This window comes from Pezoporus occidentalis, unplaced genomic scaffold, assembly GCF_034315485.1.
Source record: "Pezoporus occidentalis ecotype Australia unplaced genomic scaffold, CSIRO_AGI_Poc_V1 ctg229, whole genome shotgun sequence".
NCBI classification, from domain to species: Eukaryota; Metazoa; Chordata; class Aves; order Psittaciformes; family Psittacidae; genus Pezoporus; species Pezoporus occidentalis.
In genome coordinates this window covers 442313-467490 of record NW_026914169.1, presented here as the reverse complement: position 1 = coordinate 467490, position 25178 = coordinate 442313, and the positions used below count along the sequence as shown (strand labels likewise).

Genomic DNA, 25178 nt, shown 5'->3' with positions numbered 1-25178 from the left:
GAGTCTTTGATCTGTGTGTGCCTCAGTGATGAGATGAGCAACAAGAGGTGCCAGATCTTTATGGAAGGGGTTTTGAAAACCCAGTTCAGCTGTGTGAGGTCTGTCCCCAGTTCACTGGATCCCTGCTTGGGCTTGGGTGCTGTGGTGTTTTCCCACCACAGGTACAGAAGACAGAAGAAACCAGGGCTGCCTGTGCCAAGCATCCCAACCAATTAGCCTCAGTGTAGCCACCTAGTGTCACCTGGGGTGGTGTTTCCAATGCCCAGCACCCAAATTTTGGCAACACTTGGCTGGGCTGTGGGGCAGGGATGCACCCGGGTGATGTCAGAAATCAGTTATACCCCATGAGACCCACCACCACCCTCAAGCCTGCTGCACTGACCCCCAGCTTCCCCTGCCCCTGGGCAGTGGGGGCAAAGAAACACCTGCACAACAATGCCGTCACTCATTAAAGGTTTGGTTTATTTCTGGTTTAAATCAAAATTAGTTGCTCTCTGTAATTACATTATATATAGATTTATAGAGACATTATAGAAAAGAATTTTTTGCTTTTTTTCTGCAAAAATCTGTAAATAAAAAATAAACAATCAAACAAAAACAAAAGGTCGCAGCTTCTGACTGTGGGTCTGGCTGTCCTTCTGCTCCTCCTGCCCCTGCCCTCCATGGCACTTCCCAGCAGACCAGGAAAGGCTCTGGGCTGGGGCCCCATCTCACTAACATTCCCCACAGCCACAGCCAGGGAGGGACAGGAGCACGTGGAGCTGGAAAGAAGAAACGCCAGAAGAATATATTAATATCTCGTATCTCATTTTATTGAAGTCTGGGGACTCTGAGTGGCAAAGGGCAGCAGTCCCCATGGCCCAGGCAAAACAAACAGCATGGTTTCCCCAAAGTGCAGCTCCAGAAATCTGGTAGTCTCCATGCTGCTTCAAAAGCCAACAAGGGGGGCAGGACGGGTGGGTGCCCGGTGTGGTTTAAATAGCAATCAGAGGGTGGGATGTGCAGCGAGTACTCCCCTGCCATGGGTGCTCCATTAGTGTGTGGCTGCAGCAAGCTGCCATGTGGGTGACACTATGGTGCACTGCCGGGAGCGGAATGGGCCAGGCGGCCCCAGCCTGTGCCAGGCTGGTGCCCAGCAGTGCCTTGGCCCTCAAGGGATGGCAGAGGGGTTGCATGGTGTCTCAGAAAGCTGTGCTGGCCATGCTGGCTGGGGCAAAGATCCGCGGGAGGCTGTCCAGGGTCTCCTCCAGCTGCCGGTGAGCTGATTTGCCATCTTCCCCTGCAAGCACATGCTGTGGTCAGGGAAGCAGGCCCCGGAAGCTCTGTCCTATTCCCATACCCAGCCACCTTCCTTGGCCTTTCCAGGGAAACGTGGCTAATGTCAGGCAGAGCTGAGCCTGCATGCTAAAAGCCCACAGAGTGGAGAGCTCTCCTGTCCTCCTTAGTACACTCTTGGGCAGGTCCCAGCTGGGATCTGGCTCAAAAAGCCCCCAGAGCTCCTGATGGGGATGTTGCACATCCTGTTCTTCAGCTGCCTGCCCTACCCCTGCCCACATGGAGGAGGGATTAAGGATCACCCATGGGCTGCGGGAGAGCCTGGCTTGGGAGAAAGAGGCCAGGGCTTGGGGCTCTGCCAGCTCCAGCATCTCAGACAGCCATGCACATCTGCATACATCTTGTAGGCCCCTTCCAGTACCTAAAGGAGCTACAAGAAATCTGAAGAGGGACTTTTGACAAGAGCCTGTAGGGAGAGGACAAGGGGGAATGGCTTTAACCTGCCAGAGGGGAGACTGAGATGAGATCTCGGGAGGAAGTTCTTCCCTGTGAGGGTGCTGAGGCCCTGGCACAGGTTGCCCAGAGAAGCTGTGGCTGCCCCATCCCTGGCAGTGTTCGAGGCCAGGTTGGACAGGGCTTGGAGCAACCTGGTCTAGTGGAAGATGTCCCTGCCCGTCACAGGGGGTTGGAACTGGATGAGCTTTGAGGTCCCTTTGAACCCAAACCAGGCTGTCATTCTATGATTCCCTGGACCAGGGATCCCAAGAGCTTCCCCAGGCACACACAGGGATGCATCCATCCATCCATGCTACAAGCTGGCTGTAGTCAGCACCCCCACCCACAGCAGCCATCCCCAGCAAGATGTGGTGACATGGACAGTCTTCTGGGACATGGGACATGAGGCTTCTACGTGTGCTAGGTGCCACGGGGATGGCCTCTGTGAACAGCCAAGACACACAGAATCCAAACATGACATGGCTGACAGGCTCTAAGACAGAGACATTCGTGAGCAAAGCGGCCAGAGTGGGACAGGGGATGAGGACAGCTCATGTGTCCCAACCTGTGCAGCAGCTGCCGCGACCTGGAGGCCTAGAAACCCACTCAGATGGTTCTCTCAGTGCCATCTAGCAAATAACAAATGAAAACCAGGCTTAGTGCTCCATGGCCACAGCAGCCTGGCCCTCGCTGCCCACTGCCATCTTGCTGTTGCCTGGCAGAACTTGGGGCACAATGAGCCAGGATGCGTGGGGTAGGCAGCAACTAGCCCAAGACACCCTTCTCCCATGGGCTCTGCTGGCACCAGGAGATTCCACTTGGGATAAAATGAGTGGGAAGGGAGCAGGGAGGAGCAGCAGGACACTCACCACACAGCATCAGGCTCTGCTTGGCTGCCTCCCGCACAGGCTCCTTGTCAGTTTGGCACAAGTAAACCAGCTGCTCAATGCTTTCCTTGGCCTGCAGGAGAAGGGACAAGGGGTTCAGTGTGTCTGGCAGCAGGGACACAGCAGAGGGGAAGGCAGCACAGGGAGCTGCAGCCCCATGGTGCAGGAAAATCCTGGTCCTGTTCCTTCCCTCCCCACATCCCTGCCTGCCCTGCCCCTGCTTGCTTCTCCAGCATATGTGGGGCAGCCCCAGCTCCTCTTCTCAAGGGAGCTGGTGTGTCTGGAGCCACTGGCCACATGCAATTCCTCTTGCTCCGGAGGATGCAGCTCCGCTGCCTGCTCCCTGCATCACTCTCACCTTCAGGCAGCCCAGCGCTGCACACCCTGCCACGCGCGTCTGCACCTCCTCATCCTCCAGCTGCTCCAGGTAGCACACAAGGGCCTGGGGGGAACATGGGGGTCAGTGCCACCACCCTGCAGAGCCAGGGGTCAGCACCCACCTCATCCCACCTCATCCTTAGCTACTCCAGCACATACCCGTTGTCGGAAGCGGGGGTTCTCTGCCAGGCTGCGGAGCTGGGCCGACACGGCGCTCACCACCTTGCTGTTGCCCTCCACAATGAGCAGGCTCAATGCCTTCAGTCCCTCCTTCTTGAGGCGGCCTTCCGGCATGCGCTTCAGGGCACGCAGCACCACGTCCTGGTCGTCCGAGTTGAGGTTCTGTGCCAGCATCACTGTGGGGAACCATGGGCTGAGCTGAGGTGTGGGAAGCCCAGCTGCACTGCCCCTCTGCCACAGGGAACCCAGCTCAGGCAACCCTGCACCCATGCCTGATAGAGCTGACCCCACACAGAGTGCCAGCACATGGGGGCACCCAAGCCAAGGTGCTGCAGATCTACAGCAAGCGCCTACGGTGCTCAGGAAGGCAGCACGGATGTGGGCCATGCACTGGATCAGAACTTGTCCATCCCAAGGATGGCAGAGCCTCTGGGGGATGCCCCAAGGCCACCATGGTGGTACTGCAGGGTGATCCCCTGTGGTGATGCTCCAGCACCCCATAGAATTATGGGGTAGTTCAAGTTGGAAGGGACCTTCAAAGCTCATCTAGTCCAATCCCCCTGCAGTGAGCAGGGATATCCTCAACATCCTCATACCAGGGTCTAGGGAGCATGAGAGGGCACCCACCTTCCTCTGCCAGCTCCATCATGTAGGTGTCAAGCACCAGGGTGCCAAGCGACTCGAAGTGGCTCCAGTACTGGAAGATAGTGACCTGCTCACCCTGGGCACTGCCGGGCCGCCGGGGCAGCCGCCGATTCAGCACATCTTCCACTAGTTTCACACAAACTGCAGGAAAGGGCTGGGCTCAGGATGTGCAGCAGCCATGGCCACCCCTCAGGGCTCCTGGCACCCATAGGCCCTCACACATGGTCACTGTGTGGGGCTGGCAACTCCCCAAACACCTCTGTGCTCACCAGCATCAGCCAGGCCAGGGTGCTGCTCATTGATGGGTGCTGCGTACTGTGTGCTGAGCACCTGCAGGAACCGCTCCACAGGGCAGGAGTAGACGTTGGGGGCCTCCACGCAGCAGTCCCAGAGGGGCAGCACACCCTCCTTTCGCGTTGAGAACTGCACCACTGCAGGGACAGGTGCTGTCAAACATCCCAGGACACCACACTACATGCAGCCCCAGTGCGGTCCCCGCGGCTGTGTGGCTTTACCTTCAGTGGCAGAGGCAGCTGTTCCCGCTCGCTCCTCTGTGAGCTGGCACACGATCTCCAGAACCTGCGCCTCCTGCAGCAGCCTGTCCAGGGCGTACATCTCCTGGCACCGCAGGGGACCGAAGGTGCCCAGTTTCTGCAAGGCACAGCCAAAATGGGGACCTCATGGACAGAGCTCACCACATGCTGCAGCAAGACACCCCTCAAAGGGGAACTCACAGCCCACACCAGATCTTCCATCCCCAGCACATCTGCCCCTGTGCTCACCAGCAGCAGGCGGTTGCAGTTGTTGAGGTGAAGCACCAGAGCCTTATCCAGGAACTCATTGCCAGTGCTCAGGGGATCAGTGCTGGCCTCAGAGCCACTGCACATGCTGGTGTCATCGGCACCAGTCTCACCAGCGCTGGGGGCCCTGCTGCTGCGCTGCGTTCTGCCAGCCCTCCTGCAAGCCAGGGAGAGATGGAGGCAGAGATCAGAATGGGAAACCTGGGCCTGGACATTCCCCAGGGGAATTCTGAAGGACCTACAGTACCACAGCATGAGGGCTGGGCAAACAAGCAGGTCCCAGAGGCATAGGGCATGGGGGCTGACTCGCAGCCCAGCACCCATGGGGAGATGCAGGGTGGCACTGTGCCACCAGAATCATAGAACCACAGACTGGTTTGGGTTGGAAAGGACCTTAAGATCATCTAGTTCCAACTCCCTTCCATGATGTGGGGGATGCCTCACACTAGACCATATCATAAAAAGCCCTGTACAACCTGGCCTTAAACACTGCCAGGAATAGAGTATTCACAGGCTCCTTAGGCAGCCTGTTCCAGGGCCTCACCACCCTCACAGTAAAAGACTTCCTCCTTATATCCAACCTGAATCTCACCCTGTTTCAGTTTAAGCCCATCACCCCTTGTCCTACCACTACAGTCCCTAATGAAGAGCCCCTCTTCAGCATCCTGTAGGCCCCCTTCAAATACTGGAAGGCTGCTATGAGGTTTCTGCACAGCTTCTCTTCTCCAGGCTGAATAGCCCCAACTTTCTTAGCCTGTCTTCAAATGGGAGGTGCTCTAGAAGGGCCAGGTCCTGTTGCTTCTCAACCTGGACCTGCCCTGAGCTGTGATGGGATGGTCTAAATGTGCTTGGCCACTCAGGCAAAGCTGGGCGTCCCCCATCCCAACTGCCCCAGGGCTGCATCCTGCCCTGCGCCGCATCCCAAGACCCTGCTGTGCACCTCTCGTCTTGGAGAGGCTCTTCCTCAGAGCCCTCGGAATCCTCCATGTCCGAGGTGTTGAGGAAGCTGAAGCTCTCCAGTGCGTGCTCCACTGTCAGGCTGATGCTGGAGGCCCGGCTGAGGAAGACACCTTGCTTCTGCTGCAGAGGAAGGCATGTCGGGGTCAGATCCTGGCTCGTCAGCCAGACAACCCCACCTTCCGCATCCCCATGCATCACCATCAGGAATCACGGAATCACAGCCCGGTTGAGGTTGGAAGGGACCTTAAAGCTCATCCAGTTCCAACCCCCTGCCACGGACACAGACACCTTCCACTAGGCCAGGTTGCTCCAAGCCCCATCCAAGCTGGCCTTGGACACTGCCAGGGATGGGGCAGCCACAGCTTCTCTGGGCACCCTGTGCCAGGGCCTCACCACCCTCACAGGGAAGAACTTCTGCCTAAGATCTCATCTCAGTCTCCCCTCTGGCAGGTTAAAGCCATTCCCCCTTGTCCTGTCCCTACAGCCCCTTGTCCAAAGCCCCTCTGCAGCTTTCTGACAGCAAAATGGCCCTGTTCCCATTATCCTTTGGGATTGCCATCAGAGGTGGCTCCATCGCCCTTGTCTCCAGGCACTGCCAGCCCTGTCCCCAGTCCCCAGGCACTGCCAGCCAGGATGAGCCTGTCCCCGCTTGCCCGGGTGCTGCAGGGAGCTCCTCACCAGCAGCATCTCCTCCAGGTGCTTGAGCTCCCGTTCAAGGGGATGCAGCTCTGGGAACTGCCCCCTATAGTCATCCAGGGCCGAGCCCAGGAGGCTGATGGCCTCCTCCAGACCGGAATCCACCACCTTCCCCCGGGGCACCTCAGGGACACTGGCAGGCAGCGGTGTGGTTGTCACTGGGCTCTCATCCGTGGACGCTTGTGCTGGTGCCATGGGGACACCAGCGCTGCAGCTGCCCCATGCTGGCGCCTGGCTCTGCACTGGCTTGGCCTCGCTGGTGGTGGCCCATGCCACAGAGGCACAAGGCTTGGCCTCAGCACCCCTGTCATGTGCTGGTGCCACCACTGCCACTGAGGCACCAGGGACAGGGTCCACCTCCTGCTCAGAAGTCCCCATGTCCTGTGGGCTGGGTCCGAGCTCCCAGGGGCTCTCTGCAGCCTTGGCCTCCATTGTGGTGTCCCCACTGGCCTCACTGATGTGGCTCAGAGTCCGGGAGTAGGGCGCATGGCCATTGGCCACCGCTTCCTTCCTGTGGCGGCCTGGCTCCTCTGGCTGGCTCTCAGCAGTGGGAATGCTGGCCCCAGTGCCAGGCTCAGCCTCTTGCGGCTCTTGGGAGAAGGAAATCTCGATGGCGGGTGCCGAGGCCTGCAGCTCCGGCTGCACTATGGGCTTATGCACAGCATGGCGGGCACTGCCAGGCAGCTGCGGGCTGGAGGAGTCATCTGAGGACTCAGAGGAGATGGACCAGGCCGTGCCGTTCTCCAGCTCCTCCTGGCGCCGCAGCATGTTCTGGGGAGGGGGAAAATGGTGTAAGGCAAGACCTTTCTGATCCTCCATCTGCCTTCCCTTCAACCGCGGGCACTCTGGCTCTGCCGGCATGGCTGGATGGCAGACCACGGCTGCCTCTTCCAGCCCCACATCTCACCCTGCATCAGCGGTGACTCCAGCTCCACACACCCAGCCACATACCCTATTGAGCCCTGGGGTGCCAGTGGCTTCCTGGCATGGTGAGCAGCTCCAGCATGGCCATGATGGGATGAAACACTTGGAGCCAAGGCCACTACCCATCACGGCTGCAAGGATGGCGACTGCTGCAGTGCCAGCTCATGGTGGGCAGCACTGGCATCACGCTAATGTCATGCCAGTGATCACAGAATCACAGCATCAACTAGATTAGAAAAGAGCTGAACCAGTGCCATGCCAACAGCATGTTAGCATCACACAAGCACCATGACAGCATCATGCTGGTGCCATGCCAGCACTGTCACACCAGCACCATTACAGCACACCAATGCCACCAGTGCAGGGACACGGACAAGCCTTCTACTCTCTAGTGCCCAGAGACAGAAGCAGGGCCAGCCTGTGCAGCCCAGGCTCCCCTAACTTGGGCACTGTCTCCCTTGGGACAGCCAGAGCCCATCCTGGTAGGATCAGGTCTCTGGGCATCAGTGAAGGCTGGTGAGTAGGAGATAAGGAACAACTACAGCTACTGCAGGATGGGCACAGCACTGGCTATGCTACGGGCCAGCTCCAGCCCTCGCACTTACACGGCCCTGCTGCGGCCATCTCCCGAGCTCGCCTGAGGAGACATCGCCGCAGGAGCAGCTTTGAGACAGCTTCTCGAAGAGTGTCTCCTGAAAGATGTCCAGCAAGGACCAACCATGCTTGTCGACCACCCGCCCAGGGCTCTCAGGCTGAGAGAAGAGGAGCTGTGAACACGGAAGGAGCAGGCACTGGTGCCAGGGTGCCCTGGCTGGATCACTAGAGAGGAGCCGCCCACCCCTGCATCACCCACTGGGATATAGCCTGGTCGCATCCCCACGCAGACCCCTCCATGGGCACCTCACTGAGCAGCCCTCAGCCCTACACTTACATAGAAAGCCTGTTCCCGCAGGGATGGCGTGTCAGGCGGGCTCTGGTTGTAAGTGGAGAACCTCTTGTTCACTGTGGAGGCCTTGTTGACGGTGCTGGCTGCTGAGGGCTGGTCGTCCTTGTCGAAGGGGCTGAGGAGGAGATCAGGGAGGTGAGGGTTGTGTGCCATCCTTGGTGAGCCTGCTCTACAGCAAGCAGTCCTCCAGGACCCCATCCAGCCCACCTCTGATTTTCCATAATTGCAGCCCAGTTTTGGGATGTGAGAGAGCCCTGGGCAGGCCACCTCTTTTCATACCGTGCCAGGCATCCCAAAGCCTGCCATGTGCCACCAGCAATCCCTGCTGAGATACTCACTTCCAGGTCACCTCCAGGCTGAGTTTGAGGGTGCCCAAGTCATTGATATCCACAGCTACTACCTGGGGTAGAGCTGTAAAGAGGTCCTTGGTCTCGCAGGACACGTTGCCCACCACAACATGGTTGGCCAGGCTCTTTAGCTCCGTCACCTGGAGAAGGAAAAGGAGGAGAGGAAGAGACAAGTCATGGGCTCTGTTTTATACATGCTGTTTGCGTCCATGTGTTGTGCCAGGATTCACCACCACCAGATGTCCTCCTCCCACCCCAGATGGGCTGAGGTTGAGGTGAGGTCCTGGAGGGAACCCCTGCAGGGTGATAGCTGGCCCACATCATTCCTTGCCCCCTTCTGCACAGTACCTTGATGGAGAGGAACTCGGTGACAAGGGGCAAGAAAACCATTTCCTCGCTGTCCCACACCTGCTTGCTGTTCACCTCAATGCGGCCACGCAGCTTCCACCTCTGCCGTCCGTACTTCATGAAGATCTGGGGGTGCAGGGGCATAAGAATGGGGGAGACACATCACTGGGGTGATGGGTGCTCTCTGTGTGTCCCCAGGCATGGCCAGAGAGCCATGCTACCCAGCAATGCCCTGCAATATGCCCTTCACACCAGCGCCCACCTATGCCCCCCAGACATCCCAAGGACCACAGGGAAAGAGAAGAGCAGATCCCAACCCATACAGTCCCACCAACCTCATACTGGTCACCAGCACAAAGCCGGGCAAAGCCTGCCAGTCCTGCAAGAGAAGGTAGAGGGGCATGAGCAGGCAGCAGGCAGGCAGGCAGTGGGCCAGGAATGGAGTGGGGCACGTTACCTTTCATCCGGACATGGAACTCTCCCAGGTGGCTCTCCAGCTCATTCTCCAACAGACACATGTTCTAGGGACAGAAGGATAGGCAGCACCCATCAGCAGCCACCCATGGGACCCAGCACCCTGCCAGCCCAGCCCAGCACTATCTTACCTCCGTGTACTCCTTGTAGCCCTTGCTGGCCTCAGCCAGGCTCTCACGTGCCTCCCGGCTGCCCGGTGAGCCAGTGCTGTAAGCCTTGACCATGTTGTGGGCTCCATCACGGAGCCGCCGTTGGATGCAATAAGCCTCATAGAGCTCATCTATCTGCAAGGACAAGCCCGAGCTGTGGTGATGGGCAGGGCAGGGGGCACAGCATGGCCATCCCAGTGCTGCACCAAGGTGATCCTGGTCCCTACCTCTCACCTTACTAGCATGAAACTCCAGGCGACGCAGGAAGCGCTCAATTGACTTCACTTGCTGGAAAAGCAGAGGAGATGATGTGAGCAGCAGCGCAACCCCTCCACAAAGGAGCTGCAGGCCAGGATGGGCCCTGCTGCCTGTGCTGTAGCTGGGACAGGTCCTGGCCCCCTGGCCTCCTGCCCTGCCTGGCAGTGAGCAGAGGCTGTGCTTGCACCCGTGTGCTGCAGCATCCTCCAGCCTTCTCTACTCCAGAGGGTCACCCAGGATACAATCCAGGCTCCAGGGTGCTCTTCTCCCATCTTCAGAGCTAATCCAGGCTCAGCACTCACGAGCAACAACTTCTGCTTGCAAGAAGCAGGTTACAAGCCCCTGCCTGCCTGTGCTCCGTCCCTGCCCAGACCCACCATGCCCATAGAGCCCCATCACACCCCACAGGCTACAGAGCAGTGCAAGCAGAGAGGGGCTGGCAGTAGCACATCCTGACTGTTAGGATGGGGGAGAGAAAGGGGAGGGGGTACCGATCCCTCTTACCTTATCCAGATCGTAGAGAAAGCCCTGGAGGAGAGAGGAGAGGGATAAGATGCAGCACAAAGCCAGTTCTGCCCATCCAAGGAGACGCAGCACGTTGCACCCACCACCCATAGCATGTCCAGCACCCAGTCAGGGCTGGGGAGTGCATGACAGTAGGACAGCCCTAAAACAGAGCCCAGACTGGCCCCTAACATCTCCACAGAAGGGATACAGATGGACCATGAGCTGCCCTGGCTGTGTCCATCATCTGCCCAAAGCAGCATGCCCTATAAGGGTCTTCCCAAGCAACACTCACCAGGCGTGAATTCCTCTTGGACTCACGGATCTGGGTGCTGAGCTTCTCCAGTTCCAGCTGGTGCACCTCCAGGTAGGCTCTGGGGGCAACCACACCATGGGGTCATGCTGGGGTGTCATGTTCAGGGATCTTGTCACCCACTGCCGACACCAACCCACCATGACTGGCCCTGCATCCTCACTCCCTGCTGCAGCACTCAGGCAAGGGAGCCCATGTGTGCCGCTACATGGGATGTGGTGGGATGTGGGACCCCACACAGCTCTAGGACTGCACCCAGAAGACCTGGCACGTCCCTGCCTGGTGAGAGTAGACAGCTGCCAACCCCAAGTCACATGGCAGGCTGTCCCCATGGTCCTCAGGAGCTCCCTGCCTCCTACTACCCAGCCATAGGGAGCCACAGCACTTACGTCAGGCCCTTCTTGAGAGCTTCATACACCTCGTCCAGGCGGTTGGGCTGAGGCACCTTGGGTGGTGGGGATTTGTGGGACATTGAGAACATCCTACTGACCCTGGAGCCAGTCTTGCGGGAGATGGTAGGGGTGAAGGGCGAGAGGTTCCTGAGGAGAGAGGCAGGCAAATGGGGGTGGCTGGGGTTAGCACACAGCACCGGGGTCCTCCTTGGTGCCCCAGCCTGCTGAGCACCTTGTCTCAAGACAAGAAGGAGGTTTGGGATGGAGGCCAGGTTGCCCAGATCTGCCTGCCTCTCCCAGGACTCCTGGTCTAACCAGTGGGACTGGGTGAGACAGGGTCGTGAGGCTGGGCAGTGCAGCTTGCATAGCCAGCATGCCTGCAACCCCCCCAGTGCATTGGCTGCCCCAAAGCCATGGAAGGACAAGGAGAAACCCCACAAAAAAGCTGGCAGTGGTGAAGAGCAGAGAGGTCAGACTGTCCCAGCAGGATCCAAGAGGCAGGCTATGGGGTAGTCTCTGAGAGGTGTGGGGGTCCCAGGTTGGGAGGAGCAAAAACAAATGGAGCTGGCAGCAGCTGGAGCCGGGCTGTGTGCCCAGAGTGCCCGTGGAGACACCTTCAGCCCTGGCCACCCTCTGAAGGGGCCTTGTTATGCTCCACCCCAGCACTCCAGGTTGCCAGACCTATGCAGATGTTCCCTGCAGTGCGTGCACTGTGACAGGGTGACACATGCCACCATCAGCTTGCTGACCTGCTACGACATGCTCCCAGGGACAGGCAAGGATGCCAGTGGGTGGCAGCACAGAAGCATCCTGCAGACAGGCAGCCCTGCCACCCCATCACACAGTGCAGGACGTGGGGCAGGGATATCCTCACGGATGCTACACCTCTGCAGATGTCACCAAACTCGCAGCACAGAGCTGCCCACTAAAGGATGCCGACCCAGCACTGGGCCCCAAACACCACCCTTCCTGCCTTGTGCAACGGAGTCACTCCCAGCCCAGCAAGCAACTCCCCGCTCCAACCAACTCTTCCATTCTTTCTCCCAATGCATGGGAGCCCAGGAGACACCATGGACTCCTCAGCTCCCAGCCCTGGACTGGACCTCCCATCCTGTGCTGCTCTTTGCAGGAGGAGCCACAGGAGTTCACCGAATCACTGGTGGGGGGAAATTAATATCTTGGTCTCTTCCCAAGCCAATGGGTAAGTGCTTGATTTCCACCTTCCCTCCTCATTTCTGTTCTCCAGGGCTCCAAAGGCATCACCCATAAACATCTGCCCACTAGCCACTTAATCCCTCTTCCCTGTCTCCAAGCAGGCCCCTCTGGCAGCTACAGATCTAGTGATGTGCTGGTGGTCTGGAAAGTGTCACTTGGCCCTGAGGCTGGACAGAACCTGAGGACAGGAGCCAAGCAGGACTGGAAGTCTGCTCCTAGGCATGGGGAGGCTCTAGCTGGGCTTGTGCCCACCCAGTGAAGGTGCCCATAGGCTGGTAAGGCAGCATGGCACTGCTTTCCCCAGCCAGTGGGTGCACTGGGAGGTAAAAAGGCTGGCTGGGTGCTAGGAGAAGGGATTAAAAGCATTAAAATGCCACAGTCCTGCAACCCAAAGCCATGGAACACCCCTCTCTCAAGAACCACTGCGAGAGAATAGCCAGGAGCTAGAGATGGTGCAGAGGAGGGTGGTGGGGATAAGCAGTGTGTGGGATGATTCTCACCAATGTGAGGTTCAGCAGAGAGGAGGAGGAGGAGGACGGGGATGGTGGGACCATAACATCATCAGTGGCCAGACAGGATGAGGAAGGGCCGGCTGCTCCTGGCAATGCAGCTGATGGGCAGCCAATAAAACCTTTCAGCAACAGGTTTGAAGTGACCTGGAAGAACCTCTGATTCCCACCAGCACTCAAACCCCAACCTGGCCACTGCAGAATGTCCAGGCCATCAAGACACAATGCTTCAGAGGCACCTCAGCTCCTTCACTGCATCATTAAACATGATGAGATGGTCACAGAGAGGCTCTTCAAAGCTGGTAGTGAGCTGCACTGCCCCTCTGTGCTCTGGTGGTGTGGGCTGCAGGGTCCTCACTAGCCTGGGACACAGTACAGCGGAGGGTTCAGGTGATGGGCTCTCCCTCCTGTTTGACCTCGATGCTCATTGCAGCCCCCACCATGCAACATCCCCTGGGTACCACAAGGGTCCCTTGAGGAAGACGCCAGGACAGCAGGTTGGGAAGGTGCCTTGGATGCACAGCAGGTCCCACCACCTCCCCCTGCCCAAGCCTGTCCCCATCTCTATACCTCATGTTAGGCAGCATGAGCATCCATCTCCTACCTGAAGGGCCGGTCAGCTGTTGAGTTCACTCCAGCAAAGGACTGGCTCCTATTGATCTTGGCGATGAGGACTCGGCGCTGCGGGCGCACAGACAGTGACATCGTTGAGTGTGACCTGGAGGGCCTCCCTGGGGGCACAAGAAAGGGGTGTCACCAGCAGCAGAGTGGGGAAACACACACAAGCACCCATGGGCTGGGAGCCCTCCCTCCTGCTCAGCCCAGGGACCCTGCTGGTGGCACTGACGGGACCTTGCTGTCCCTAAGTGACACTACAGGTGCCCTGCCTTGGGTGAAGCAGGGCTGTGAACACTGTGAGCACTCAGCAAGGACAGACAGGCACAGCATGGCCTAGTGTGAGGCACCTCTGCCCATGGTAGGGGGTTGGAACTAGATTATCTTCAGGTTCTTTCTGACACAAACCATTCTGTGATTCCACGATTCTGGGTCCCAGGTGGGCCCCATGGGAGCCACAGGAAGGCTGATGCCTAACGCCTTCCATGGCCCTTCCCAGACATAAACACGGCAAACTCTCTGCTGTGCCCCTGCCAAACCCCCGCCTGCTAGACACCTCGTCCCATGTCCCGCTGTCGCCTGTGCCACCCGCAGCAGGGGCAGGAAGGGTGTGGGGCTGGATCCGCCTGCCTAGCCCTTCACTGTCTCCACGCTCACTTCCAGTGAGACTTCAGCAACCAGGAGGGAAGCCCATGGACAACAAAGTGCTTTGGAAAGTCCCTCAGCCTTGCTAGGAGCTCTGTGTCGGGAAGGAAACGCCGAGCCATTCCCTGCCAGACCCTGGAAAGGCCACACAGGCAGCACGTGTCCAGCCCCATGGCTGCTGCAGCCCTGCCCTCTGCTCCTGGTGCTGCCAGAGACCCAGCCAGGCTCCCTGCAGTCACTGCTGGTGCCTGCATGTCTCTGCCATGGCCAAGACCCATCAGATTTCTGAGCCTTGGGGCCTGGACCTGGCTGCCACCTTCTGCTCCTCTCTGGGGTGAGCCCCCTGCAGTCCTTCATCCAGCTCTGGGGCAACACCACACGAAGGACATGGAGCTGTTGGAGTGAGTCCAGAGGAGGCCACAGAGATGCTGTGAGGGCTGGAGCAGCTCTGCTCTGGAGACAGGCTGAGAGAGCTGGGCTGGTTCAGCCTGGAGAAGAGAAAGCTCCTTAAGGGGAGACCTTAGAGCAGCTCCAGTGCCTAAAGGCACTACAAGAAACCTGGAGAGGGGCTTTGGACAAGGGCCTGTAGGGACAGGACAAGGGGGAATGGCTTTAACCTGACAGAGGGGAGACTGAGATGAGATCTTAGGCAGAAGTTCTTCCCTGTGAGGGTGCTGAGGCCCTGGCACAGGGTGCCCAGAGAAGCTGTGGCTGCCCCATCCCTGGCAGTGTTCAAGGCCAGCTTGGATGGGGCTTGGAGCAACCTGGTCTAGTGGAAGGTGTCCCTGCCTGTGGCAGGGGGGTTGGAACTGGATGAGCTTTAAGGTCTCTTTCAACCTAAACCGGGCTGTGATTCTGTGATCACAGGGAGCATTCCTGCAGGCCAAAGCCCAAAGCAAGAGCAGGGGGATTGGGAATCCTCCTGGCCCTGCCACCCCCAGCAGTGCCAGCTGGGCACATGGAGGAGCCCATCCCACAGGGCTTGACACCAACTCAGTCCCTTTGTCCCTGCCAACCTCCTGAAGCCGAGTTGCGGGCCTGGGAGCCAGGAGCTGACAGGTATGATCCCACACTGTGCCCGGCAGTCACATAACATGCCAGGGAAGTTCAGGCAGGGTGCTCAGACGCACAGCATCCCAGCTGCCCACCCCAGCATGGCCAGCAATGAGGCCCAGCCCTAGCAGCACCAGGGACCACACAGGGATGCAGGCATTGCCCTGCATCCCACTGCTATCCCCATTCCTTCCTCTGGCACAACAGGAATAAACCCAACTCAAATCAGCACAGACCTGCTCAGCTGCTGGTGGGCACTGCTCTGGTGCTGTGCTACTCAGTGTCCTCTAGCCATGCTGTCACCTCCCTGCACACCAGTCTGGGACAGGCATTCACAGCACCCAGGATGAGCCATGGGTCTGGAGTCAAAGCCAACCACCACCAAGAACCTCTATCCCAGCAGAACTGGGATTCAGCAGACCCATCTAGATCTTCCTTGGCACTCGAGTCCTAGCACAGCACCAAGGAGCTGCTCGGTGTGTCCCACTGCCTTGGTGTTATCCTGGTGCTAGTCCATCTAGTTTCCAGGACAATGCTGTCCCAGTTAAGCTCATTATGAGAAGCTGTAATCCCTGGCAGCCAAACTGACCTGCAGGGCCTGGGCAGATTACCCTCTGCAGGGCTCTTTAATCTGCTCCCCACTGAGCGAGCAAGGCCTGTGGCACCGGTGCTTGTGGCCGCAGCTGGGCATTACAGCCAACCATCTATAGGGAAAGGAAAGCACCCACCACCCCTGAGACCATGCTCTCCACAAGTGCAGCAGGTCAGAGCTCCTACAGGGTGAGCACAGCCCTGCCAGACCATTCTTCTCCAATCCATGTTACAGTCTGGGGACACAGAGGGCTCAAAAGAGGGAGCCCACACAGGGCAAAAGGATATGAGAGCATCACAGGGTATCTCAGGGGGACAAGGATGCTGGAGGGGCTGCAAGGGACCAATGCCCCTGCACAGCTCCACAGGAGAGCCAGAGCAATCCCCAGCCACTCACCCAGGCACCTTGGAGGCTGGGTTGTGCTCTAAGGCCGCCGGGGCTCCTGGGCTGGCACAGGAAGCAGTGCCATGAGCCTGCTCACAGGATCCCGCTCTCCCCCAAACACCCCCCAAACCCCACCAGCAGCCAGTGGATGCAGACCTGAGTCAGCAGCAAGAGATGGCACAGCCCAGTGCCAGGTCCTGCCAGCACCAGCCTATCTCCACAGCACCCTGCAATCCCTGGTCAGCACCCTGCAGCTCACCCCCTGTGTCAGAACCCCAAAGCCCCTTCCAGAAGGAGAACACAGGCAGGCAGGAGCTGGGTGCCAGAGGGCAGCGCTGCCTGCATGAGGCAGGGCATGCAGGCTGTGGGGTCTCCACTCCTGGCACGTTGGGCTCATAGTGGAGGGAAAAACCCCGGCATGGTGCATTCCTGACATTACCAAGATAAGAGGTACCTGGTACGGGCAGCACAGCCATTCCCGTGGTAAGCAGAGCCTGGGGTACACTTGGAAGGGGCTGCTGACCACCATGTCTCACCCAGGCTTACCGGGAAGCTGGCACTGCACACAGCACTGGCACAGTCATGTCCCTGCCATGTGCTGAGCCCCAAACACATCCCTCCCTCTCCTGAGAAAGAGCTCCATAGGTCTTGCCCCAAATGTCCAGTCCCTGCTACCCCCACCACCCTCAGACCTTAATTAGGACCTTGGTGCTAACAAAGCTGCCTCCCAACCAAGCTTTTCACCTTGCTGTGCCTGCGCTGCAATCCCAGGAATCCGGCTGTTTGTGCGTGCTCGGGCAGCGCTGCCTGTGGGCACTGGCCAGGAGGACAGAGCAGCACCCAGATGTGGGCAACTGGATGGGCAGCACGGCTCAGGGTGCTGGAGCCCACCCCGGGGCTCCCCAAGCCCGGCTGCCGGCTCCCTCCTCTCTCCTACTCCTGGTTCTCTGGAGATGATTGGGATCCTAAGAATGCTGGTCGGAGTGGTGGAGGGGGCAGTCCGACCGGCTGGGTTGGTCCCAGCTGGTTTCTGTTTCCGACACTCAGACACCAGCCTCAGGTCGCTATGGCGGGTTTATCAACACTGCCCTGGTCGGAGACACCCCAGACTGGCTCCCCCTGAGCCTCCAGCCTCAGCCCTGGGACCAGCATCTCCAGTAGTATCACTCACCGAAGGACAACAATGCATGGGATGGCCAAACCACCACCCCTGACCCCGGGAAGCAGCTCCCACAATCAACCAGCAGCACCCTAAGAGAGGCTGGGCTGTTGTCCCCACACTGATGGCCCTGTGGCCACCTCCCCAGCCACAGTGAGGTACCAGTGTACCCAGTGAGGACACAGCACAGCAGCCATGGGCTGGTCTATCCTGCCTGCGGTGTCTGTGTCAAGCTGGGGTCCCACCACCCCACACCAGCAGCATGATCCTTGGGTGAGCCTTGGGCGCATGGTCAGGATGGCCTCCGGAGCCTGTGAATTTGTCCTGCGGCACAGCCCGGCCACTGCATCCGTGTTTGCACAGCTGTGTCCCCACTGCCCTGACCCAGGCCCCCTGCCAGCCCTTTCCGGCCCCAGGACAGCGCTTGGCCAGCTCTTGGTGTGGGCTGAAGCAGCTCTTCCCTCCCACCACCTCTCATCCCTCCTGGGCATGCAGGACACAAGCATCCAGGGACACACGCCATGGTCACAGGGAGCCTGGGAGCCGCCTTTTCCCTGACCTCCTCACACTCTGCCTCTCCTCCAGGCAGACATCCTCCAGTGCCGGCTGAGGAGGGGGACTGGGGATTTTGGGGAATGGGATGAGTCAGTGAAGGGAATCCCAGCTCCTTGTTACTCACCCAGGAGAGAAACTCCCGGCCATAAAGTTGCAGCCCCAACCAGAGCAGGGGATGGTGGTTTGGGGGCTGGAGGGGTACTGGGGGCATGGCAGCAGAATCCACCCTCACAGCTGTGGGAGGCCACTGGCTCCTTGGGCCAAGTGGGAGGGCGGCAGGAAAGGGAAGGAGCTGCGAATGGGAAGAATTGGAGGAAGTGCTTATTTACCCCACGGAGTATCCCTGAGGAAGGGCAGGGCATGGCGCAGGCAGACACTCACAGCCGCCTCTCCGCCTCCCACCCCACCACCCATCCCATGGGATCCCGTTAACAGACAGAGTAGTCTGCAAGCCCCAAACTGTGACCCAAGGACATGGCCACTGCTGGAGCTGGGGGATTCCCCAGTGCCTTGTTGAGCTCAAGCCCTGTTTTCTAGGACAGCTCCTGAGAACCAGCCCAGGACGACCATGGTCCCAGTGAAATGCGTCCCCCACGACCAAAGGCACAGATCAAGCACCCAGCCAGGATCCAATGGCTTTGGAGGCCCTACCAGATGGGACTGCAGCCTCACACAGGGACAAGACCCTTCTCCTGAGTGGGCTGTGACCCCTCTCATAGACGCTGAGATCCTCTGGAAGGATCCTGGGGTTGGCATAACCTTGCGAAGGTCCCACATTCCACCTTCACCCCTGCCTGCTCACCTCAGGGGGCTCTGCTGGGTACCAGTAGCTTCCCCTCCACAAATCCTACCTGGGCAATTTGGTCCCTGTGTATGAAAGCCATCCCAGGATCCCCCATTCTGCCCAGTTTCCTTGGGAATACCATGCTGGGGATGCTCAACATGGAGCCAGGCTGTTTGTCTTCATTAGCGTGGCCACACATAAGACATGGGAGCACAAGGGGGAGAAAACTGATTTGATGCTGTGGTATTGGGGGTGCTTTGCATCCGTGGGGGCTAGGCATCCGTGGGGGCCAGGCATCCGTGGCCCCTCTCCTGCCTTGAGATGCAGAGCCTGGGCCCTACCCTGCCATGGACACCCCTGCACTGCATCCTGCAGTGACAACCACGTCCCTTGCAGGTGGTGGGTACCCACATCCTTGGTGCCCCTGGCAGGGAGAGCTCTCCTCCTGAGGAAGCTGCTCACCCTAAAAAACCCACACCCCCAGCCCAGCCGTGTCACAACCAGGGGTCCCCAGATGCCCCGCGCTTGCTGGGAAGCTCCGTACCTTTGGGTTTGCCATTCATAGCGGGCTGCGGCAGCAGGTCCCTCTCGGGCTGGGGTCAGCGTCCCGCCTGCCTCTCTCTCATGCCGTCCGTCCGCCCATGTGCAGGGCCCCCCCGGGCTGTCTCCTCCCACACTTCCCCTGCCCAGTGGCTGACATCACTGCCCAGCGCCGCAACTCCAGACGGGAATCAGGGATGGGAGGACAGAGGACGGGAGGGATGGATGCCTGTCCCCCTTGGAGGGAGGGGCGTCCACTGCCACTGGCTGCTCCAGAAAAGTGGCACCCTGTGGTTCCCCATCCTTCCCTTCCCACCACCCCACTGGGGAAACTGAGGCACAGGGGCAAGGCTGGGGACCACCCTGTAGGTCACTGCGGTGCAAACTCTCCCCGACCCCCTCTCCAGGTTGCTTTAAAGCAGAGTGAAGAGCAGGGCTGCTGTCAGACCCCGGGATGGGGGGATACAAGACTGCCGTGGCTTTGCTACGAGTTTTCCATGGCATTTCATCCCCCTGGCACACCCACGGGAAACCTGTAACACTGGGAAAAGGGTTTCCTTGCTCAGATGTCCCCAGATTGTGTCATCAGGGTCTCCAAAGCCTTGGAGGGGCTGGCTTCAGCCAGGACTTTCTCGCAGGGCTTTTCAAAATGCTGAGTGCCATTCCCACATGGAACCAAGGATGTTACATGACCCAGGAGGTGCAGCTCACATGAGGCAGCATGGCAAAGCCACCAGCCCTCCATGCCAGCCCATCAGCCCCTCCCAGCCCCACAGCTCTCTGTTTAGGGCACAGGGATGCCCTAAACAACCAGGGGACTTTGTGGCACAGATGTCACCGCCCTCCAACACTATTGGTCCCCGTACAGGTCCCAGTCCTGGGGTACCCAGGCCTGTCACCCTCTCCAGCTCAGATGCAGGAGGCTGGAGCAGCCAACTCCATGCAGGCTGGGACCAGCTGCCGTCACCACGTCACTGGAGCAGGAAGAGCCACCTCCCTCCATGCTCCTTTCCTGTTTGCTGCTGCTTTTAGAGTGAGGTCAGGCCAGGTTCAAGAGGAAAAGCACTGCGGCAGAGGCTTGGGGGTGCTCACAGAGATGGGGTGCTCCCAGACACAGTTACCCCCCTGCCTAGAGGGTGAGACAGCCATGCCGCTGCTCCCCCAGCCCACAGCTGGTTCACTCCTCACTGGTCCCTGTGAAGTATGGGCCCAGCACACTGCAGGGGAGGAGTTGGTGCCTGCTTGGGGTCCCTTGTAGGGTGACATGGCTCCCCTGCCACAGGCATCCATGCATAGCCAGCCACAGTCAGGCTTGCCACCAAAGAGTGCTGTTCCCAGGACACCCTCTCTCCTGGTGCCTGGGTGGGTGCCTGAGTGGGTGCTCACATGGCTGCACACCACCAGCCTCATTGGGAGAGCACTGGGGAAGAGCTGGTGAGCTGCATCCAAGGAAAAACCATATCAGCACTGGCAAAGGGCGGCATCTTGTCACCCACCTGCCTGCAGCCTCCATGCCAATGTCATAGAATCACAGACCAGTTTGGGGTGGAAGGGACCACAAAGTCCTAAACCCCCTGCCACGGGTGGGGACTCCTTCCACTAGACCAAGTTGCTCCAAGCCCTGCCCAAGCTGGCCTGTGTGTGTCATGGAGGGGAGCCAGAAGCCCAGCACACTGCAAAGCACGTTGTGAGGGGGACCCATCTCCACCCAAGCCTTCAAGAACTTACATGAAGACTGTGTCTCCTCCCTTGCCTGGTCAGGATGCATGCCCCTGCCTCTCCCCACTGATGGGAAGAGTCCCAACCCAGTGGCTGCCATGGGCAGGGAACCACCACCCAGTTTTCCACCTCTTGCTGCTTCTCCCAGGGAAAAACAGTAATCCTGGCACTGACCAGCCTTCTGCAAAGCCTCTGCTGCAGCACCGGCCCATGCCAGCTCATTTGTTCTCATTAAAGGTTAACGAGAAAGCCCTGCTAAAGCTGCCAGGGCCGTGGCAGAGCTGTTCCTCGGTGCCATGAAGGGATGTCCAGGCTTCCCTACCAGTGGGGAAGCAGCTAATGGGGACTCTGCCTCTCCATAGCCCTGCCTGCAGCCCCAGTGCAGGCAGTGCATTCAAGCTGCATGGGACAGCACTACCCTGGCCATCACCCATGGGGAGACCACCACGAACAGTCAGGAGGTCAGGGTTGTGTATTCAAAAGGTGCAGAGAGTGCTGGAGGAGGACATGGGCATTTAGCACCCAGCAGCCCCCTGCAGGGCCCTCAGCTGGGACACCCTGCCAAGGGAGGACAGAGTAAGGGCACGAGGTGTGGCAGCACTGCCAGGTCCTGGGCGGTAATAAAGTTAAATGAATATCCATGGCCTGGGTGGAGACAGAGAATGGATGAAGGGAAGGGAACAACTGGGTGCCAGTCACTCTCCCAGCTGAGGGGACTTCTTTGGATAATCCACCACCTCTGGTGCCTGCCCCCACCTGTCCCATGCAGCAGAGATGTGGGTATAACACCCCAAGCACATGTTTTTTATGGTGTCCTCCATGTCGTGCCCCTCCTCTCACCAGGCCTGGGGAACTGCCCCAAGCATCCTAACCGTGACAGCTGAACATGCAAACAAAAACCTCCACAGGCAGCCGTGCTTGGATATGCATGTTCCAGCCATGCAGAAGGAAAATCCAGGCACCCCAGAAGGACATTCCCACTTCCCTGCCCTCTCTGGGGCTCAGGACCCGTGTCCCTGAGACCCCACATCCTGCCAGCACTGACTCCTGGGGAGGTTCCCCAACACCTTCCTGGTGGCCCCAGGACTACCAGCACCAAGGCTGTGTCCACCCACCCCAGGAAGAAGCCACCACCAGCCCCAGGAGTACACTCCCCTGCTGGCACCAGCACCAGAGACCAAGATGATGTGGATGCTAATTCAGGCTGTTCATGGACAAGCACAACACGCACATGCGTGTGTGACTCGTAACGTCAATGCAGCTGGGAATGTGGCATGGCGAGGCACAGGCAGCCTCAGCGGGTGCACGCTGGGCAGAAGTCACTGATGGCCAAAAGCAGGTGGGGAGGTGAGTGCCAGCACATGGGCACCAGGCTGGTGAGGGGCCAAAGAGCTCCTGGCCAAGGCAGAGACCTGGGAGAGGGCACAAGGTGACAATTCTGTCAAGAGGACAGAATCCCAGACTGGTTTGGGTTGGAAGGGACCTTAAAGCTCATCCAGTTCCAACCCCTGCCACAGACAGGGACACCTTCTGCTAGACCAGGTTGCCCAGAGCCACATTTAGCCTGGCCTGGGATGTCTCCAGGGATGAGGCATCCACCACCTCTCTGGGCAAGCTGGGCCAGTGTTTTACCACCCCAATGTACAAAATTTCTTCCCCACCTCCAGCCTGAATCTCCCTCTTTCAGTTTAAAACCCTCAGCCCTTGTCCTGCCACAACAGGCCCTGCTATAATGTCTCCCCCAAAAAAGACCCACCGCCGTGGCTTGAAGTAGAACCACTATGAATGACCAAGTGACTTGGGGCCAGGCAAGAGCCATTCATGGTCTGGGAAAGCCAGGTCCTAGAGCTGCAGTTGTTCATCCCGCACCACAGGGCTGCAGCTGACCTCTCTGACTTTTTTTTGCAGAAAGCAGCAAAGCAGCTCCAAAACCTCCTGGCAGCCCAATGCCACAGATCCTGTGTGGAGTTCTGTCCACAGGGTTGATGCCCCGAGGGCTGGAGAAGGACCAGCCCTTGTGCCAAGTCAGGCTCAATCCCAGTGGGGCTGGCACCACGGCAGCCAGCAGCATCCCTTGCCATCCAGGCACCAGGGCCACAGCAGCCTCCAGCCCTCCCCCTTCATAGCATCCCCACACGGCAGCAGAAATAGAAGCAATATAAATGGCAGCCCTATAAATAAACCCAAGCACGAGGCAGTGAGCTCGTCCCAGCCTGGCAATAGCCTCAACCCATGCTGAGCCAGGCCTTGAGCTGCCTGCTCTGTTCCCTGGGGACCCCAAACGCCAGCTCCCTTCACACGATGGGTCTGCCAGGTCCTGTCCTCTAAGTCAGAGCCATGGCAGGAGCTCCAGTGCCCACTGAGCCATGGCCCCTTGTGCAGGCTGGAGCTCAGCGAGGTGGCATCCCTGTGAGATGTCCCTGTGCCACTGCTCAGCTCTTCTTGGGGTAGCAGCAGGCACTGGACGGTGCTTGACCCAGGCACCCCACAGCAACACAGACTACAAAGCTCCTGAGTGCTGGCCAGGAGTCTCAGGCAGGGTTTGGGAACAGATGCCCCCACCCTGACCACTGTCCCTGCTGCAGATTAACAGTTATCCCCCCGGCTGCAGCCTAACACCCACATCATTGTTGCCCATCCCAGCACCCCTGTCCCTGCCCTGCCCATGGCTGCCACATTCCCACTTTAGCCCCATCATCTTGTGTCCTCCTTGGGGGCTCAGTTGCTACCACACCAGCTCCCACCACAGCTCTGGGGGGGCTGTGGTGACGCACTGGGGACCTCCACCCACCGATAACAGGCAATGCTGCTGACGCCCAGCCCTGCGGTGCCTTGTTTTGCGTGGCGTCATAGCATGACACCCCAGCCCTGCTTGGGGACACAGCAAGGCTGCTCCTCAGCCACCAGCCAGGAGCTAAGTCCTTGGCCAACACAGGGTTTACAGGAAGGTCAAGTCTTCCCAGTGGCCCCTGTAGTCTCCTTTGGAAATCCGGCAAAGCTAAAACCCACTGAGGCTGTTTGCAAGCCCTGGGATGGTTGGAGGTGCAGCAGGCAAGGAGTTAATGGTGTGAGGCCTTCCCAAGCACTTCTTGGCAGGCTGAGGAGGGCTGGGAGATAGAAGGATCCGGCCAGCAACAAAGCAAGATCTGTCTCATTAATTCCTCTGAGCATTCCTCCCTCTGTCACCCAGGAGGAGGAGGCAGCAGGCAGCTGACACCGAGCACCCAGGTCCCTCAGGAGACCCCCCACCCTGGGGTCCTGTCACCCCGCAGGGGCGATGGCGGGGAGATGGATGCGGCCTCTCCCCTGCGACTTTTGGCTCTGGCGTCGGGCAGACGCTCGGGCACGGCCCTACACGGACACGGGCAGCTTCCCCTTGCCCAGCATTCCGGAGGGATACGAGGAGGGCAGGGCACGGCTCCTCTGCAAACAACCGCCCCCATCCCAAACCCATGAGCAGAGCAGTGAGCCCCGGACAGGGGCTAGGCGAGACGCGGGGTGACACTGGGCGTGGGATTGGGTGACATTGGGTGGGGGATGCTCGCCCCGATATCCCGGTTCCTTCTCCCGGTGCATCCGGGCCCTGCAGCAGGGTGCGGAGCTGCCCTTGGAGCCGCAGGGCGACGGGTCGGAGCAGGGGAGCCCCTCGGCCACGTCCCCGTCCCCACTCTCCCGCTGTCACCGAGCTGTGGGTGCCCACCCGGGGCTGATGGCAGGCGGCGGCGGTGGCAGCTGCGACCTGGTCCCCCCGCCCCAGGGTGTAACCCCGATAACCAGCCTCGCTCCCCACTGACCCCACTGTGAGCGGTGTCCCCCCGGCGGCGCGGAGGTGCCGCTGTCACTCACATGTTCCAGGAGAGGCGGGGGACGAGGCGCGGGGCGAGAGCGGTCCTGGCTCGGTGCATCCCCTTTGTTCCACTCCCATGGACGGGAGCAAGCGGGGAGCTCGTGCAGGCTCTTGGCAGCGCCCACCCCGGCTCTCTCCATGGAAACGCGGGAGCCATGTGATTTCGGCAGGAAACCACGGAGCAGCCAGCGCCAATGGCGGCTGCATGGCCGGGAGCGCCTCCCTCCCGAGGAGACAGGGCCGACACTGCCATTGCCGACATCGACATCGCCGACATCGGCATCACCGACACCGCCATTGCCGATACCGCCATTGCTGACCCCGCCACCGCCATGGCCGTGCAGGGGTCCCATCCCCAACAGCCCAGCCCGCCGCTCCGTCGGCACCCCCCAGGGGTCCACCAACTCCACCGCTTGCCGTTGTCGGGGAGAACCCGCCTTGCAACGGGAAGCGGGACCCTGGTGCTTGTCCTCCTGTCAAGAAAGCAATGGCTGGAGCCCCACCACCACCCCTCACACCCCACCGCAGCCTCCCAGGCTCCAGCTCTCCCTGAAAGACCCCGGGCAGCTTGCACAGCCCTCTGACAGGCG

The 25178-nt window shown here is 59.4% G+C and overlaps 1 protein-coding gene across 1 annotated transcript; it reads right to left on the bottom strand.

Annotated features, from left to right (window-relative positions):
* Positions 1-441: 441 nt before the first annotated feature.
* RIPOR1 (RHO family interacting cell polarization regulator 1) lies at positions 442-24956 on the bottom strand. Its single transcript, XM_062621172.1, is given in 23 exon segments — positions 442-1279; positions 2640-2730; positions 3016-3099; positions 3195-3391; positions 3843-4001; positions 4130-4291; positions 4376-4511; positions 4643-4817; positions 5601-5740; positions 6299-7087; positions 8172-8301; positions 8525-8673; positions 8882-9007; positions 9217-9260; positions 9339-9402; positions 9487-9639; positions 9739-9792; positions 10267-10290; positions 10562-10640; positions 10969-11118; positions 13300-13426; positions 24588-24674; positions 24677-24956. Coding segments are annotated over 23 exon segments (3483 nt in total). The 5' UTR covers positions 24942-24956; the 3' UTR covers positions 442-1181.
* Positions 24957-25178: the final 222 nt, after the last annotated feature.